We start from the raw sequence: 19,409 nt of genomic DNA on the forward strand, positions 1-19,409 counted from the left end.
TGAAGAGCAAGAAATAGATTTTACTGGTAAGTTTTACAAAAATCTCGTTTTCTCGCCCATATTCATTGGGGGACACAGAGACCGTGGAACGTCCGAGAGCAGTCCACAGGGAGGGAAAACCACAGACCCATGGAGCAAGCGCCCCTGCAAGACCATGTGTCCCAAAGGTGGCGCCCGCCGATGCATAAGTATGCACCTGGCAAAATTTAGTGAATGTGCGTAAGGAGGACAGTAGCCGCCCTGCACAACTGCGCGGCCGAACCTTGAATCCTCCGAGCCAAGAGCGCCCACCGCTCTGGTGGAACCCTGCCCCGGGTGCAGTATGCTTAAGCAAATGCATACGTGCAAATGCCACCCTGGAGGCCGCCAATGCCTTGCGAGGACCCTCCGGAATGACAAAAAAGGAGAGACCGTACGCCGGAAGGAACCGGCGGCTGGCAAATAAATCGTCAGAGCCCTGACAACGTCCAAATGACCTACCTCCCTTTCCCTAGGGTGCGAAGGGAAGGGACACCGTAATGGAAGGACAGTTTCTTAATCGAAATGGAAATCAGAGACCACCGTCGGGAGGAAGGAATGAACGGGCCTGGGAACAGCTTATCCCTGTCAGAACCAGGAGCTTCTCTGCAAGAGAGCGCCCCAACCCGGACACCCATCTGATGGATGTGATAGCCACAAGAAAAAAACCACCTTCCAGGACAGGAGTCGGAGTGACATCTCCCGCAAGGGTTCAAGGGGAGAATCCCGGAGCGCTGAAAGGACTAAGGTCATATCCCAAGGCGGTAAAGGAGGCCGGTATGGAGGAACCGTATATGTGCCATTCCCTGAAGGAAGGTATTATGGGCCCCGGGTGAGTCAGAGGACGCTGGAAAGGATATACAGCGCCGAACCTGACCCAGTAAGGAACTAATGGCCAACCAAAAACCCAGGACCGCAGGATCCACCCCTGCTAAAGGGAAGCGCTCCACGGAAACGGTAAGTGGTCCACCAATGTCCCCCGAGCCGAAGAGGCTTGTGAGGAGACTGAGAAGCTGGCTGATAAACCACAGAGAAAAGAACGCCAGAATGAGGCATGTCCAACCGCAAGCCAAGGAATCAACACATTGGATAGGTAAAAGTAGAGACGATATAAGAATCACTGGCGGTGGAGTTCAGTCAGCGACCATGTATTGACGGCGTAGCAACACTGCTCGACGAAAATTTTTACCAGACCAAGATAAGAGAAAAAAACTCCTGCCTCGAGGAGGAAGAATAGAAGGGGTGTTTCGGTCCAGGAACGAAACTCCATCAACAGTCGTGACAGCACCCCCGCTCAGCCTAGCGTGGTGAGTCTCCTAGTCTAGCCACGGAATGTGCAGTGAAAAGGCATGACTACATTGGACTGACATGGCAGTCACTAGTCAAGTCTCGAGAGGTAGTTGTAGACACGGGTAGTACACCCAGGACCAACAAGTAGGATTCACCTGTAGAAGGAGGAATATGGAAAACGTCACAGCCCAACAGTCGGTCCGGAACAAGACTGGAAGAAAAACCCACAGAACCAATACCCTGCATCAACGTAGATGAGGGGAAGTAGTAACGTGGGAGCTACCAAGATTTGCGGAGTGGCCGTGAACCTTGAGCCAGAGAAGGAACAAAAGGAAGGGAAAAAGGGCAGGGCGAAGCCCGTTCCCCATCTGAGACTGGTAGTACACAGAAGTAGTCACCAGATGATAGCGGTGGTGCCATACTCCGCCTAAGGAGGAGGCCATACAGCGTACACCACCGATTTCAGCGTTAGAAGTGTCCATCACCTGACGAAGGAGCCGTGCAGGAGGAGCCAGAGCTGTAATGGTTACTCCAGGACCCCCGTACCGTAGGAGCTGCAGCGTGCCCAGCCAGCACAAAGGGGCAGAGTAGAGGAATCCGGTAGAAGCCATGGTATCATACCGCCCCAGGGAAGGAGAGCTAACCTTAAACACTCCACCTGGGAAGGGCGTTGAACAGGAGGAACCGCCAAGCCAGCGTCAGGGTAAAACGCCTACCTGAGGGAATACCCCAAATGCTAGTACCAGCGTAAAATCCGCACCAGCGGAGGAGAACAGGCTGCAAAGCTAAACCAGAGTGCAAGCACAACCACTTCCCACATCAGAAATAGTGGAAAGAGAATATAGAGAGTCAGTGTAACACTCGACTTACTGGGACGTAATCACCATATTACGTGCCATGGTGTACGCACTACATATTGTTGAAGACACATTGGAACAGTGGAGGACCATGGAGATGGGGGACGCTAGGACAAATGAGAGACGCTGGGCAACCCCCTGAGGAGAGAGGTTGACATATTCATGCCCCAAAACGGAACCGAAGGAAAAAGGACACAATGTGGAAACAGCCACAGTATCCACTGGCGGCCCCGAAATACCAATAGAGGAAGAATAAAGGGCACCAGCGTGTAACGATACTCGCTGCGCTCCACTTGTAGAAGAAGCTAAGGCACCTATAGCCGTGGCGTAGTGCAACATCCAAGATGTGTACTCATTACCCACGGATGTGGATCACTTGTGGAAGGGGCAATGTTGCATTTATCCCACCAAGAAACGGGAAAACGCTTACGGCAAGCACTGCACTCAGTCGTGGTCCAAGTACTCCACCATGAAGTGTGGCAATGCAGTAATGCATCTAGCAGGAACCGAATCCAAGTAGAGAGAATACGCCTCTTACGGAAAGGACGGAGAGTCCCGTATCAATTCCCCACCTACGTAAGGGGTTAAGACAGACAAACACTGAACCAGGGATAATGCCATAGCGCCACCTATGGAAGAGGCTAATCACATAGTACTGTCCCCAGTGGGAATGCAGTTCCGCCACCTAAATAAAAGGGGGAACGCCTACTGCCAGCACTGAAAAGTTCTAGTGCGGTAGACCCCAATGGAGGGAGGTAATATCCAAGGGAGTACTGCATCCAGTAGTAGTGCAAATACCCCGTCTAACGAAGGGGGTAATGCATACGACAAGTATTGCTGTCTACCTCGGACGCCATTGATGCTAGGGAGGAAGGGTGGGGGTGTGGAGGTGACAGAGGAGGAAAATATCCTGCTCTGGCCCGCTGTGTGTAGTCTTACCTCTCAGAATCTTGCCATGGCAGTCGCAGGCTCGCCGGTGGGAGTTATCAGCCAAACTACCCGGGGGTGGAATGGGAACTTCTAGAGCAGGGCTGGCCAACCTGCGGCTCTCCAGCTGTTGTAAAACTACAATTCCCACCATGCCCTGCTGTAGGCTGATAGCTGTAGGCTGTCTTGGCATGCTGGGAGTTGTAGTTTTGCAACAGCTGGAGAGCCGCAGGTTGGCCAGCCCTGCTCTAGAGGTACCCTCACCGGATAGCATAGGCAGTGTTTTATCAACCAAACGACCCCGGAGGGAGATTGGGAAGTCTGGAGATCCCCCATTGGAGTGTGCATGGATTTCGCAGATAGTGATTTATCAACCAAATTACCCCGGAGGGTGATTGGGAAGGTCCAGACGTCCACCAGTGAATTGCGCAGGTGGAGAATATCAACCAAACGACCCAGGAGGGCGATTGGAAAAGTCCATAGGTCCATCGGTGGATTTCGCAGGTAGAGATATATCCATCAAATTACCCCGGAGGGTGATTTGGAAGGTCCAGACGTCCACCAGTGGATTGCACAGGTAGTGCCATATCACCCAATGACCTCGGAGGGCGATTGGGAAGGTCCATTGGATTGCGCATGTGGTGCCTATCAACCAAACGGCCTGGAGGGTGATTGGGAAGGTCCACCATTGGATTGCACAGGCAGTGTTTATCAACCAAGCGACCCCGGAGGGTGATTGGGAAGGTCCGGAGGTCCACCATAGAATTGCGCAGGTGGTGCCTATCAACCAAACGGCCCAGAGGGTGGATTGGGAAGGTCCGGAGATCCACCATTGGATTACGCAGGTGGAGAATACCAATCAAGCGACCCTGGAGGGTGGATTGGGAACTGAGAGGTCCTCCTCTGTCCGTACTAGGACACGGGCCCAGTCTGACACAGACAGAGCAGTCCAGCGGCGATGAGGCCTGATGGGGCAGGACCCGAATCTTTTGGACACGGCCGCCCGGGATGCAGCTCCGCTGTACTGTCAGGCCTGCGGGGCACAGAGGGGGAAGTGCACCGCCCGGGACGTATGTCACATTTGAATGCGCTCTCCGGTCGTGGATGCCGCGCGGCCGGAGGAAGAAGGAAGGGGTAGGCCCAAAATGAAGCCGGGGCCTAAATTTAACGGCGCCCGGACAAAGTGCTGGCAGTTCTCTACTGTAGCAGCGCGATTAGCGCCTGCTTCCTGGATGGGCGGATTATAGCGCTAGGGAGCGGGAACCTCCTCTGCTCCCCTCCTGTAGCGAGGTAACAAATAATACAGAGCACAGCGGTGCGCTCGGCCGCCCGCTGTGCCTGACGGAGAACGGGCCATTAACCCCCTATGTGCCCGTGTAACAACCACAGAGTAAGCGGAAACATCAGTGCCGCTACTCTGCCAGCGCCGGCGATGCTGGGCACTTACTGTGTCGGCACAGAGGGGAGGGAATCCACCAAAAGGTCCAGGGCTAGGGATACTGCCCCAGGGATAAGTGAAGTCAGGTGTCTGGCCTGGGGAAGGAGGGAGGGGGAAGCAGAGAGCCCGGTGCTTGCCAAATAGGAAGGGAGGGAGAGGGTTAACATACTCACCTAGTCCCGTGTACTCACCTTATCTTCCTCCTCTTCTCTTCACCCTCCCTAAGTGGGCCCATAAGGTCACCTTCTCCAGCAGGGTCACCTCCTCAGCAGCTGGCACCGGAGTGGCAGGAGTCTGGTATGGCGGGAGGGTCTTTGGCGGCCAAGGTGACCCCTTGGCTGGCGGGATGCAGGGGAGCGAGGCTGCCCTGCTCCACCTTGTCTTCTGTGGGGGAGGCAGCAGTGCGGGTGACCGGCACTGGCGCAACTCGACCCCGGGAGAACAGGGAGGCGAGGCGTCCACTGTTTTCCCATCTGAAAAAGAAGGGAAAAAAATAAACTAAAATAAAAAATCTTCAGGAGATCCCTGCAGAACAGGGAGGTCTTGCCTCCTATTGACACTAGAAAAAACTGAAGCTCTCTCTCCAGGCTGGAGGGGGTATAGCTGCCAGGGGAGGAGCTAACAGCTTTTGCTAGTGTCAACACCTCCTAGAGGACATAGCTATACCCACGGTCGCTGTGTCCCCCAATAAATATGGGCGAGAAATTTGCATATAACTATGTTGTTGTATTCCTCAGTTATTGCTACTAGAAGCTTATAAAAGAATCTGCAACTGGGCGTTTTCTGTCAGGGGGTATCCCTGCATATTCTGAGGCTATGTTCAAAATGGGGGTTGAAAATCTGCTGCTGATTCCATCGCAGAAAACCTCCATCAAAACGTCAACAGCAGCTTGCCACTTCGATGGGGAAAACGCCACCGTAAGCACATGGTGGTTTTTTCCATTTACGCCACTGATTTGCAGCCCGATTCCGAAGTGGCATGTTACTACTTTGAAGCTATGTTCCCCATTAAAGTCAGTAAGAAATGCTAAAATAGCATTTTTGTGGATGTTTTTGCAAATGTTTCCACCTCTAAAAAAAGCACTGCTCATGGAGACAACTCAGATTACTAATCTCCCACTATTTTGTACGCAGCATATTGGTGCAGTGTGAACATACCTTGATATTGTCCAATCAGTGCTGCTAGTCAGATGGTGTAGGGAAACCCCTCCAAATGGTAACACCCAGATGTAGATTAAAAACTTCTTGTAGCAACAACTGAGGAACAGAATATAGGCCCAGATGGTCTAAGAGTTGGAAAGGCTGTCTACAGTCGTGGCCAAAAGTTTTGAGAATGACAAAAATATTAGTTTTCACAAAGTTTGCTGCTAAACTGCTTTTAGATCTTTGTTTCAGTTGTTTCTGTGATGTAGTGAAATATAATTACACGCACTTTACACGTTTCAAAGGCTTTTATCGACAATTACATGACATTTATGCAAAGAGTCAGTATTTGCAGTGTTGGCCCTTCTTTTTCAGGACCTCTGCAATTTGACTGGGCATGCTCTCAACCAACTTCTGGGCCAATTCCTGACTGATAGCAACCCATTCTTTCATAATCACTTCTTGGAGTTTGTCAGAATTAGTGGTTTTTTGTTTGTCCACCCACCTCTTGAGGATTGACCACAAGTTCTCAATGGGATTAAGATCTGGGGAGTTTCCAGGCCATGGACCCAAAATGTCAACGTTTTGGTCCCCGAGCCACTTAGTTATCACTTTGGCCTTATGGCACGGTGCTCCATCGTGCTGGAAAATGCATTGTTCTTCACCAAACTGTTGTTGGATTGTTGGAAGAAGTTGCTGTTGGAGGGTGTTTTGGTACCATTCTTTATTCATGGCTGTGTTTTTGGGCAAAATTGTGAGTGAGCCCACTCCCTTGGATGAGAAGCAACCCCACACATGAATGGTCTCAGAATGCTTTACTGTTGGCATGACACAGGACTGATGGTAGCGCTCACCTTTTCTTCTCCGGACAAGCCTTTTTCCAGATGCTCCAAACAATCGGAAAGAGGCTTCATCGGAGAATATGACTTTGCCCCAGTCCTCAGCAGTCCATTCACCATACTTTCTGCAGAAGATCAATCTGTCCCTGATGTTTTTTTTGGAGAGAAGTGGCTTCTTTTCTGCCCTTCTTGACACCAGGCCATCTTCCAAAAGTCTTCGCCTCACTGTGCGTGCAGATGCGCTCACACCTGCCTACTGCCATTCCTGAGCAAGCTCTGCACTGGTAGCACTCCGATCCCGCAGCTGAATCCTCTTTAGGAGACAATCCTGGCGCTTGCTGGACTTTCTTGGATGCCCTGAAGCCTTCTTAACAAGAATTGAACCTCTTTCCTTGAAGTTCTTGATGATCCTATAAATTGTTGATTGAGGTGCAATCTTAGTAGCCACAATATCCTTGCCTGTGAAGCCATTTTTATGCAACGCAATGATGGCTGCACGCGTTTCTTTGCAGGTCACCATGGTTAACAATGGAAGAACAATGATTTCAAGCATCACCCTCCTTTTAACATGTCAAGTCTGCCATTTTAACCCAATCAGCCTGACATAATGATCTCCAGCCTTGTGCTCGTCAACATTCTCACCTGAGTTAACAAGACGATTACTGAAATGATCTCAGCAGGTCCTTTAATGACAGCAATGAAATGCAGTGGAAAGGTTTTTCTTGGGATTAAGTTAATTTTCATGGCAAAGAAGGACTATGCAATTCATCTGATCACTCTTCATAACATTCTGGAGTATATGCAAATTGCTATTATAAAAACTTAAGCAGCAACTTTTCCAATATTTTTGTCATTCTCAAAACTTTTGGCCACGACTGTAGATCTGCACTAGATTTATCACAGGAGCTCAGGCTGGAGTATAAATGTGGTTCAGAGATATACACTTTTCTCTGAATCTATATCAACCATTGGTTGGTGCATCTTAGGCCGGGCCCCTTCCCTGTAAAGCTCTGCCAGCAGTCCACTAAGCCTTGACCCCTTTTTTTTTTTTTTTTTTAAGCACTGTTTTAGCGGTTTGTCTCAGGAAGGTTTATGATGGTTATATGATGAGGCAAGATACATTAGTAAATCTGGCCTATAGTGTTACAAGAAAAGACACCACAGAATGATTTTAAGGGCTCATGCACACAACAGTCGTTGGCTGCATTGCGGGCCGCAAACAGTGGGTCTGCAATATATGAGCACTGGCCATTTGTGCACCCAATCACGGAATGGGTCTGCAATCCGGAAGGTGCGAAATGGAAGAACAGAACCCCATGGAAGCACTACGGAGTGCTTCGGTGGTTTTCTGTCCACATTTCCACACAAAAAACAAACCACATGTTCTATTTTTTTGTGGTGCGGATGGATCACGGAGCCATTTAAGTTGAATGGGTCTGCATCCGTCTGCGCCAGCTACATGGATGGTACCTGTACATTGGGGATCGCAATTTGCAGTCCCCTAATGCACAAAACGGGAGGCACACATTTTTGTGCATGAGCCCTTATATGGGAAACCCAGACATGTCAGGAGAGGCGATAGGTCCTCTTTAGGTACTCTGCTGAAAGATTTTCTTCTTTGCATCATGTGGATTATATTTCTTACATGGGTGATACTGTAAAATTTTAAAAATCTCATCCACAAGTCTGCAGCATGTTTGTCGAGTGTGCATGCAACCAGATTTTTTTTTTTTTTGGGATTAATAGAAATGCTCAATGTTTCTCAAGCAGCAAATCTAAAGAATTTTTATAAATTGCCAAATTAGATTCCAACTATATTATTTATGATCAAAAACTTTTGGGATTTAGAATAAAGCTGTAGAACCTAACGGCATTCTTTTTGCTGTGATGTCAGAAAATTGTAGCAAAAACTGCAACTTCACTACGAAGTGTAAATGAACCCTAAAAACTGCAGCGGCACATGATGTACATATAATAATTCAAAGACAGACTAGCAATTATTGATAGAGAGGAGCTGAACATTTTGAGATCATTAGCAATTCACATGGCAGTGTATCGAACACCACAACGTAAATCTTGTGTGTTTTATGACAAAGCGCTTTATGTTGTTAGCAATTTTTTTTTCTTGGAACAAGATGAAGAGTTAAAACATTTCCATAAGGAGCCCAAATGGCAAATTATTTATTCCAGCCAGTTTAAAAATTATGCATGTCAGCTTTTCCCAGCTTGCAATTATGAGCAAATACAGTATTAATTATAAATGATGGCAGATATGAACATTGCTGCATTTTACGGGTCTATTGTACTACAATCCGACGTATCTTTTTAAACCCCTTCCTGACTAACGCCGTTCCACCGCTGCGGCGATAGGGACCCGATTGTTGTGAAGGGAGCCCAAATGCCTACCACAGGCTTTGGGGCTGCCTTCTACAGAAGCCTGTGAGATCCAGCCCCCTGGGCTCCTGACATCTACAAGTAAAAACACATTTCATCCAGATGCCTTCCGTTTTTCACACAAGCCTCATTCACTCCTAGAGGACCAGGGCTGTGTGAAAAAAGTACAATACAGAACCTGCCACGATTTTTCCTGAACATAAAGATGATCAGTGATAAACAACACTCATCGGATGTGTTCAGTTAGGCTACTTTCACACTTGCGTTTGGAGCGGATCCGTCTGGTGTCTGCACAGACAGATCCGCTCCTATAATGCAAAAGCTTGCATCCGTTCAGAACGGATCCGTCTGCATAACTGGTTTTTACAGATCTGATTTTTCACTTTGTGAAAACTCAGATCCGACAGTATATTCTAACACAGAGGCGTTCCCATGGTGATGGGGACGCTTCAAGTTAGAATATACTGTGTACATGACTGCCCCCTGCTGCCTGGCAGCACCCGATCTCTTACAGGGGGCTGTGATCCGCACAATTATTGTGCGAATCATAGCCCCCTGTAAAAGATCAGGTGCTGCCAGGCAGGAGGGGGCAGACCTCGCCTGTATTAAATGTGACCAGTGCGGACCCCCTCCCTCCCCAGTATTAAATGTGACCAGTGTGGCCCCCCTCCCTCCCCCGTATTAAATGTGACCAGTGTGGCCCCCCTCCCTCCCCCGTATTAAATGGGACCAGTGCGGCCCCCCTCCCTCCCTCGTATTAAATGGGACCAGTGCGGCCCCCCTACCTCCCTCGTATTAAATGTGACCAGTGCGGCCCCCCTCCCTCCCTCGTATTAAATGTGACCAGTGCGGCCCCCCTCCCTCCCTCGTATTAAATGTGACCAGTGCGGCCCCCCCTCCCTCTATATTCATTGGTGGCCAGTGCGGATTCCCAGTATTAAATGTGACCAGTGCGGCCTCCCCTCGTCCCCCCCCCTCCCCCCCTCATTGGTGGCAGCGGAGAGTTCCGATCGGAGTCCCAGTTTAATCGCTGGGGCTCCGATCGGTTACCATGGCAGCCAAGACGCTATTGCAGTCTTGGCTGCCATGGTTACTTAGCAATAAATAGAAGCATTATACTTACCTGCGATGTCTGACCGGCCGGGAGCGCCTCCTACTGGTAAGTGAAAGGTCTGTGCGGCGCATTGCTTATAGCACAGACCTGTCACTTACCAGTAGGAGGAGCGCCCCCGGCCGGTCACAGACATCGCAGCTCGCAGGTAAGTATAATGCGGGAGGCCGCACTGGTCAGATTTAATACTGGGAATCCGCACTGGCCACCAATGAATATAGAGGGAGTGGGGCCACACTGGTCACATTTAATACTGGGGAGGGAGGGAGCCGCACTGGCCACCAACGAGTTAAATACAGGGGGGGGGGCAGTCACGTACACAGTTCTCAGTATATTCTAACTTGAAGCGTCCCCATCACCATGGGAACGCCTCTGTGTTAGAATATACTGTCGGATCTGAGTTTCACAATCTAACTCAAATCCGATGGTATATTCTAACATAGAGGCGTTCCCATGGTGATGGGGACGCTTCAAGTTAAAATATACCATCGGATTGGAGAAAACTCCGATCTGATGGTATATTAATAGGGGACTCCTGACTTTACATTGAAAGTCAATGGGGGACGGATCCGTTTGAAATTGCACCATATTGTGTCAACGTCAAACGGATCCGTCCCCATTGACTTGCATTGTAAGTCTGGACGGATCCGTTTGGCTCCGCACGGCCAGGCGGACACAAAAACGCTGCAAGCTGCATTCGGGTGTCCGCCTGCTGAGCGGAACGGAGGCCAAATGGTGCCAAACTGATGCATTCTGAGCGGATATGCATCCACTCAGAATGCATTGGGGCTGTACGGATCCGTTCGGGGACGCTTGTGAGAGCCTTCAAACGGAGCTCACAAGCGGAACCCCGAACGCAAGTGTGAAAGTAGCCTTAAAAATGCATGATTTTGGTCTCAAAATAAGTCAGTTATGTCTGCAATTGCGTTCAGGTTTTTCTGCGTGGGTGCGATGGGTTTTGATGCGTTTTTCACGCACGTGATAAAAAAACTGAAGGTTTACAAACAACATCTCTTAGCAACCATCAGTGAAAAACGCATTGCATCCACACTTGCGTGCAGATGCAATGCGTTTTTCACGCAGCCCCATTCACTTCTATGGAGAATTGTTTTTCAGTGATGCGTGAAAAACAACGCTCACCTGCACAGACCAATTATCAATGGGTCAGGATTCAGTGCGGGTGCAATGCGTTCACGTCACGCATTGCACCCGCACGGAAAACTCGCTCATGTGAAAGGGGCCTTAGGGAAGGTTGGTTGTTACTTTCATCCTGCTGCACCCAAGGTATTCTTATTCTTCCATCATCTTGGACATTCTCCTTCATATAAATTGTAGTTGTCTATTGACCTCCTGGCACAGCCTGCCTGGTCCTAAAGCATTTTAGAAGACTTGCACACAACGTCTACTTGGACACATCTTTCCATTTTTGCCAAAGACCCATAACAAAGAATTAACTATTCATTGCCTAAACATAACCAGGTCGTTTAATCACAATAGCATCCCAGATGGTAATCCTTGCAAAATCTTCCTCAGTCTGATTCCGCAGTCATAGAATATACAGTTTAGACTGAACCCAGACATGGGCAGCGTATTGCAACTGATAAAGAAAATCAGCAAGGAAACGCCAGCATTTTCAGAAGTGCTTAAAGCAGGGTCAAACCCCACATATGCTGCAGTTGCTATTGACAGCGGCTCCTGACGGGTTAAACGGCCATGATCACTCACCCTGGTCACTGCCGGCGAGTTTCAGATGTATTATATAGCCAGTACCCACCATGTATCGGGTGAGCTCAGTGTGTGAGCTCACTCCATACAACCCCTCAACACTTATGATGTGCATGTCTGATCTAGCATTCAGGGGTTAACCCCCCCCTCCCCCCCATGATATTAGACATATGTAAGCAATGTACTATTGCTAACCCAATCTGCTGTCTCACTCCTCACAAAAACAATGAAGCAGTCTTTCTCCTATCATCTTCTATCCAATGTGAACTACTTCATGCGACCCATATAACACGGCCTAACATACTACCCACAGCTTGCACACTTACATCCTCAGGAAACTCGCTCAACTCGTTTTTGCTCTTTCTAAATGTTTTTTTTTTGCTCTTCTTTCTAAATGTTTTCAATGTTTTCTTTAGAAAAGACTATGCCCGATACTCACCTGCTGATCGGTTTAGTCTGTTTTTTTTTACATTAAGAACGACAACCTTTTTGGTGCCAAATCTATGGGTCACCTGTTGGTGTCTCTTCTGCTTACTTTAAATTATCTCTGTTGCTTTTACATATACATTATCCTGGCATTTGGGACTAGGGCTGCAACGATTAATCGACGTCATCGATAATATTCAATAACTGGATCCGTTGTCAACGAATCCCGTTATCGAATAATCGGCCGATTCGTTGCTATGCGGGCGGTCAGACGCTATGCCTGCGGGTCCTTGAACTTTAGATCACCGCATCTTTATTACCTTACAATGAAGCTTCAGTAACAGGCAGAGCGGGCAGAGGCGTAACGTCACTTACTCACATGACGCGCATGCTCCATCAGCTTCATTCATAAAGTAGGTGGAGCAGGCGCGTCACGTGAGTAAGTGACGTTACGCCGCCTCCCGCTCTGCCTGTTACTGGAGCTTCATTGTAAGGTAAAAGAAGATGCAGTGATTTAAAGTAAAAGTTACTGCCGGTTAAGGAATACTGCTGTTAGTGGCGGGGCCGGGGCTGTTATGGGGAGGGGGATCAGTGTATGGCACTGCTATGGGGGAGATCTGTGGATGACACATATAGCATAAGATGCTATAGTGCCATCCACAGATCGCCGTCCCCATAACAGGGCCATCCACAGATCGCCGTCCCCATAACAGGGCCATCCACAGATCGCCGTCCCCATAACAGGGCCATCCACAGATCGCCGTCCCCATAACAGGGCCATCCACAGATCGCCGTCCCCATAACAGGGCCATCCACAGATCGCCGTCCCCATAACAGGGCCATCCACAGATCGCCGTCCCCATAACAGGGCCATCCACAGATCGCCGTCCCCATAACAGGGCCATCCACAGATCGCCGTCCCCATAACAGGGCCATCCACAGATCGCCGTCCCCATAACAGGGCCATCCACAGATCGCCGTCCCCATAACAGGGCCATCCACAGATCGCCGTCCCCATAAAAGGGCCATCCACAGATCGCCGTCCCCATAAAAGGGCCATCCACAGATCGCCGTCCCCATAACAGGGCCATTCACAATTTGTTTTAATATAGCCTTTGAACATAATTTTTCTAATAAAATCACATAAACCCCTTTTTTTTGTCATTTTGGTGAAATTATCGTCAACTAATCGATTATTTGAATAATAGTTAGCTGCAGCCCTATTTGGGACACTCCACCTTTCTTGTTTTCCTCCTACCTGACTAGTTATTCACAATATCCTTTGATGATGATGCATCCTCCTATTCCCCTCTGTTGATGTGCCATAATCCCTTAAGTACAGATCCCATTTTTTGTTTTTTCCTTCCCCATTTTCTGTTCATATAGACATATGAGGGCTTATTTTATTTATTTTTTTGGAATAAGTTTTTTTTTTTAATGCCACCATTAAATTTACCATGTCTTGTTTTGGGAAATGAGAATTTTTTTTGTGCGGTTAAACAAAAAAACATTTTGGCAGGGTTTTTTGGGGTTTTGATATTATGGCGTTCACTGTGCGCTAAAAATTACCGTACATGATGTCCTTATTCTGTGGCCCAAAACAATAATTTTTTTACTACTTTTAAAAAATAAAAACCTTTGAAAAAAAAATTCGAACTTCATTGCATCGTTATTTTCTGACTGCCATAACATTCCGTCCACAGAGCTGTATGAGGGTTAGTTTTTTGCAGGCTGAACTGTAGTTTTTATTGGTACCATTTTTGGGGTGCATACAAGATTTTGGTCACGGTTATTCACTTTTTTTGGTTGGAGGGGTGGATTATGGTGACCAAAAAAATAATAATCGTGAATTGAGTGTTTTTATTCCCCCCCTCCTCCTCTTACGGTGTACATGGCTCAGAATTTTTCTTTTATATATTTTAATGAACATGAAATTTTCATGACAATATCTGTTATGTCTATTTTTTTTATATGTAAAATTGGGGGGGGGGGGGGGGGGGGAGAATTTAAACTTCAAATTTTTCTATAGAAGAATTTCATTAAAATGTTTTACTTTAACAGTAACTTTTAGCCCCTTTAGGGGGGTAGAACTTGGGATATTTTTATCTCTTGTCCCATTCACCCTAACAGAGATCTATCTATTAGGGTGAATAGCATTGGCAATGTTACATTGAAAAATAAGCCTCCTCGGCACTCAAGGAACCACAAAGACCTAATTCATACAATTTGAAGTTAAATTAATGCAGTCTCCGATAATCAGAAAATTGAAATAGGCTTGTGTATTTGGTACAGAACTGCCTCAAAATAAGACCAGTACTGGAAGACAAATAGGAAATTAAAAAGCTTACCTGTAGTTTGATTAGGACACTTTGTTAACACTTCTGGTGCACGGAAGCCAGGTGTGCCAGCTCTTGGGGCAACTTGTCTTGTTCTTAATATGTAGTGAGAAAAAAATATATAAAAAAGTTAGAATCTGCCACCTTCCCTAGTTCTCTGAGAGCTCAAACACTAATTGAACTCCCGAAATTATGGAAGCAGTGTAGATTGTTCTGCTTTGCTGCTTGCGTAACTCCCATTCACTGCAATGGAAGCTATGGAAACAGCAAAGCTCGGCTGTGTCGGTAAGCCTGGCCACCTAGGGCCGGCGCTTAATCTCGTCACACTGTAGAAATAACAAGATAGGACAAATCCTTTAAATTTAATTTTTATCAAACTGGTAAGTATTAGGTAGGGCTCATGCACACAAACATATTTTCTTTCCGTGTCAGTTCCGTTTTTGAGGACCATATGCGGAACCATTAATTTCAATGCGTCCGCATAAAAAAAAACAAAAAAAAACAAAACTGGAGGTTACTCCATGTGCATTCCATTTCCGTATGCCTGTTCAGCAATAAAAACTGGATTTTTTTGTACTCACCGTAAAATCCATTTCTCGTAGTAGGCATTGGGGGACACAGCACCATGGGTATATGTCCAACTACCACTAGGAGGCGACACTAGACATAAAAAAAGTGTTGGCTCCTCTCCGTTGGGCTATATCCTCTCCACAGACACTAGGCAGATCAGTTTGTACCAAAAGCAGTAGGAGAGAGAAGAAAGGCAAGGAACCAACAACTCCCGTACCGGGAAAGATCAAGAGAAGAGCCCGGAGAAGCGGAAGTAAAAAGCATAGGGTGGGATCTGTGTCCCCCAATGCCTACTACGAGAAAAGGATTTTACGGTGAGTAGAAAAAAATCCAATTTTCTCGTGCATGGCATTGGGGGACACAGCACCATGGGACGTCCCAAAGCAGTCCCCGAGGGTGGGAAAAGAACAGCCATGCCACCTGTTGGGCATACAGGTGCGGAAGAACCATGTGACCTAACAGGAGAAAAGCATGGAATAGGCAGGAAGCCACATAACAAGGGAGAAACCCCAAGGAAGCCACAGTGACGACTGCCAGCACCCCAGGACAAATGCCTGGGAGAACGACCCAAATGCAAGAAGAAGGCAAAGGGGAACACCGAGCTCAGCCAAAGGCTGGAGAGAAAGTAGGACAGCACCGCGTATTGGAGCTACCTAACATTCTAATAGTCTCAGGTGAAAGCACAAACACCCTGAGGCCAACCCCTGACGGGCCAGGGGAGCAAGGGAACATGGAATCACTGAAAGCCAAACGAGTGAGGGAAGCCATAGCAAGGCTCACATGTGAAGGGAGCAGGTCTCCCCTCACCGCAAAGCAGGTGAAGAAGTTAAGCGCCCTATTGAAAGGAAAAAAATCCCAAAGCCGCTAAGGGAAACCGCCAACCCTTGGAAAGGGAGGGGGTCGTAAGTAAAAACCAGAAAAAGAGAAAAGATAAGACCTGCATCCCCAAACTAGGGGACGAGGAACGAGCCTCTGAAAACAAAATACCGCTGAGAAGAGCAAGACCGGAGAAACTCTGGCCAAATGAAGTATCAGGGAAAAAAGGGGACCAGATGCAGGCCCAGGAAATCTCAGCAGGGGCACACTGGAGTGAGGGAAGCCATAGCAAGGCTCACATATGAAGGGAGCAGGACTCCCCCCACCGCGAAGCAGGTGATGAAGTGAAGCGTCCTATTGAAAGGTGAAAACCCCAAAAGGCGCTAAGGGAAACCGCCAACCCTTGGAAAGGGAGGGGGTTGTAAGTAAAGGCCAGGAAAAAAGAAAGGATAAGATAAGCCCTGCATCTCAAAAACAGGAGACGAGGAACGAGCCTCTGAAAACAATATCGCTGAGAAGCGCAAGACCGGAGAAACTCCGGCCAAATGAAGTATCAGAGATGCAGGCCCAGGAAAACTCAGCAGGGACACACTGGACTGAGAGACATGGGAGGAGAAGGAGAGCACTCCCAACAGACTAAGGAGGAAGGTTCTACAAACAGGAGGAAGTCCCTCCCGAAGGAGACCATAAGGTGGAAATGCAGACCGTAGCACTAAACCACTCAACACCAGGTACTTGACGTGGGAGGATGGGAAGATAGACACGAATCCCAAGAGGTCCACAAGGCTATTGGAACCCGCAAGGGGAACAATCAACCCAGGCCCCTCACGGGAGTGACTACACGAAATGTAGAAACCAGCTGCGACCGACATACAGAAGACTCCCAGGGGGAGAGAGTACCAGACGGGCGCAGACAATAGCAAGGTCCCAGGGGACTGCCCTCTGTTAGATAGTACAACTAAGCAGAGAATATAAGGGAACACCCGGACACAGAAGGAACTACGGAACCCTGTCCGATGCCAGAGCAAAATCAGCATAAAATTCACCTACCAGGCAGGTGTGTGGCGCTCAGTGGCTCAGTCCCTAACTCATCAGGGAGGACGGCCAGCGAGGATAATGTCGTTGACCCCAGAAGGATTCCGTGTGGCGGAGGACATCCAGTGATGGCCAAAAACTGCTGCAGCGGCCGGTGCACACCAAGCTACGTACCCCAACACGGAGAAGATCCAGTGGAGATCACTGTACTCCACCAGGAATAGTCCGCCCTGTAATAGAAAACAATGCGGGTACTCCTTTATAACATGGCGAATGCAGAGTGCAGCAGACAGTAATATTTGATAGGGATGGCAAGAGCAACCCTAGCACAAATACCAACAACCACCTGGCCATGGTGTAGGGAGCGTGGTTGTATGTGGACCACCCATCAGATCAGAAAAGATCAGCCCTATACTGGGTAATAGACCGACAAGGTGGAGGAGGGGGTTGGGATGGCCCACCACTGCCAGATATGGTTACCAAGTACATGGTGAACCAGGATGGCCGTTGTGGACAGTGCCTTGAGAAGTACAAGGAGCACGACAGTAACGGAGTGGCAGATGTATGGAAGAACCAAAAAGGGAAGTAACCAACATCCGCAGCACAGATTAGAGCCCGGGGAAGGAAGCACCCAGTAATACAGCAACTGTATGGGCCACAGATTGCACCGTAGGGCCCAGCACGTGGGTACTAAAAATACTAAAACCGAGGTAAAGTGGCTGCATGTTGCACTCTAAGGAGGGTGGAAACAAAGCCACAGAATCCGGGAATGCGACCGCATTTGGAGAGAGCAGGTCCTCAACCTGTAAGGTAGAAATACAGCTGTGTAGTGTAGAGACACGACCAGAGAGGTGCAATGGTACAGCATCTGGAGATGGTAGAGGTACTAGATTTAAGATTAGAGCGATGTGGCCGCATGGTGCACCCTAGGACCAGATAAGTGCAACGTAGGGGTGGGCGATATGGCCTAAAATCTATATTGCGATATATTGTTTTCTATATTTGGGGGGGAGTGTTTAAACTTTTTTTTACTTTTTATTTAATAACTATTAGTCTCCTTAAGGGCTAGAACGTAGAACCCTGGTCATATTCACCCTAATAGAGCTCTATTAGGGTGAATAGGACTTTACACTCTCCCTGCTGCCCTGTGCTTTGTGCACACAGCAGCAGGGAGCTGATCCCCCTCCCTCCCCTAAACGGTGCCATCCACAGATCCCCCCCCTCCCCTAAACTGTGCCATCCACAGATCCCCCCCTCCCCTAAACGGTGCCATCCACAGATCCCCCCCCCCCTCCCCTAAACGGTGCCATCCACAGATCCCCCCCCCTCCCCTAAACGGTGCCATCCACAGACCCCCCCCCCCCTCCCCTAAACGGTGCCATCCACAGATCCCCCCCTCCCCTAAACGGTGCCATCCACAGATCCCCCCTCCCCTAAACAGTGCCATCCACAGATCCCCCCCTCCCCTAAACGGTGCCATCCACAGATCCCCCCCTCCCCTAAACGGTGCCATCCACAGATCCCCCCCCCTCCCCTAAACGGGGTGCCATCCACAGATCCCCCCCCCCCTCCCCTAAACGGTGCCATCCACAGACACCCCCCCTCCCCTAAACGGTGCCATCCACAGATGCCCCCCTCCCCTAAACGGTGCTATCCACAGATCCCCCCCTCCCCTAAACAGTGCCATCCACAGATACCCCCCCCCCCTCCCCTAAACGGTGCCATCCACAGATCCCACAAATCAAATTGGCTTCTCAGGAGATATATATGTTAAAGGCATCTCATTCAGTAGTACTGCCTATATATGCCTTTAACATATATATCTCCTGGGAAGCCAATTTGATTCTAAAGGGTTAATTTAATTCATCCTGTAATCTAAACTCTGTGTCATCTGTCTCTTCTCTTATCTCTCTGCTCCTTATCACTGCTGCAACAAGAGCCGACAGCCTCAGTGTAAACTGTTCTACAGTCTGACTCCCGGCTCTTCTAACTCAATGAATCGAATGAGTCACTAACTGAGTCGGATCTTTAGATTCTTGTGACTCATTCGATTCCTTTAGACTCCCTGACCCTGCACTACTCAGAGGACTGAGTCAGAGCTGCTACTGTGCTGTGCTGGCCTCGCCCCCTCAGCTCTGGTCGGTGATTGGTTGGTGGGCGGGGAGGGGTGGGGCTGGCAGAAGCAGCTTCCACTCCAAGATCATATTACGCTCCTCCCGAGTCCCGCCCTCAGGCTCCTGCTGCCAGCGTGAGGTGAGGTGAGCTGAGCGTCTCTGTCTGCAGTGTCTGTGTGCTGGGACTGAGAGCCGATTCAAACAGATCGGATCATTCAAGTGAATCGACTCCTCCGGTTCACTGAACTGAATCGATTCAAATGAACGATTCGTTCATGAACCGGACATCACTAGTTACCGGAGCTAAGACCTAGTAAGGTATACAGTAAAGAGATCACCAATTGTTAAAGTTACTGATTCGTTTTTAAAT

General features: G+C 48.6%; 1 protein-coding gene across 2 annotated transcripts in view; it reads right to left on the minus strand.

The window, feature by feature from the left end:
• CDC7 (cell division cycle 7) overlaps positions 1 to 19,409 on the minus strand; it is a 114,506-nt gene that overhangs the window by 11,820 nt on the left and 83,277 nt on the right. For both annotated transcript variants that reach the window (XM_040407783.1, XM_040407782.1), the window contains exon 9: positions 14,517 to 14,599. In XM_040407783.1, coding sequence (XP_040263717.1) covers positions 14,517 to 14,599 — 83 coding nt within the window. The remainder of the gene's footprint in view (positions 1 to 14,516; positions 14,600 to 19,409) is intronic.

Source organism: Bufo bufo, chromosome 9 (assembly GCF_905171765.1).
Source record: "Bufo bufo chromosome 9, aBufBuf1.1, whole genome shotgun sequence".
Classification (NCBI taxonomy): Eukaryota; Metazoa; Chordata; class Amphibia; order Anura; family Bufonidae; genus Bufo; species Bufo bufo.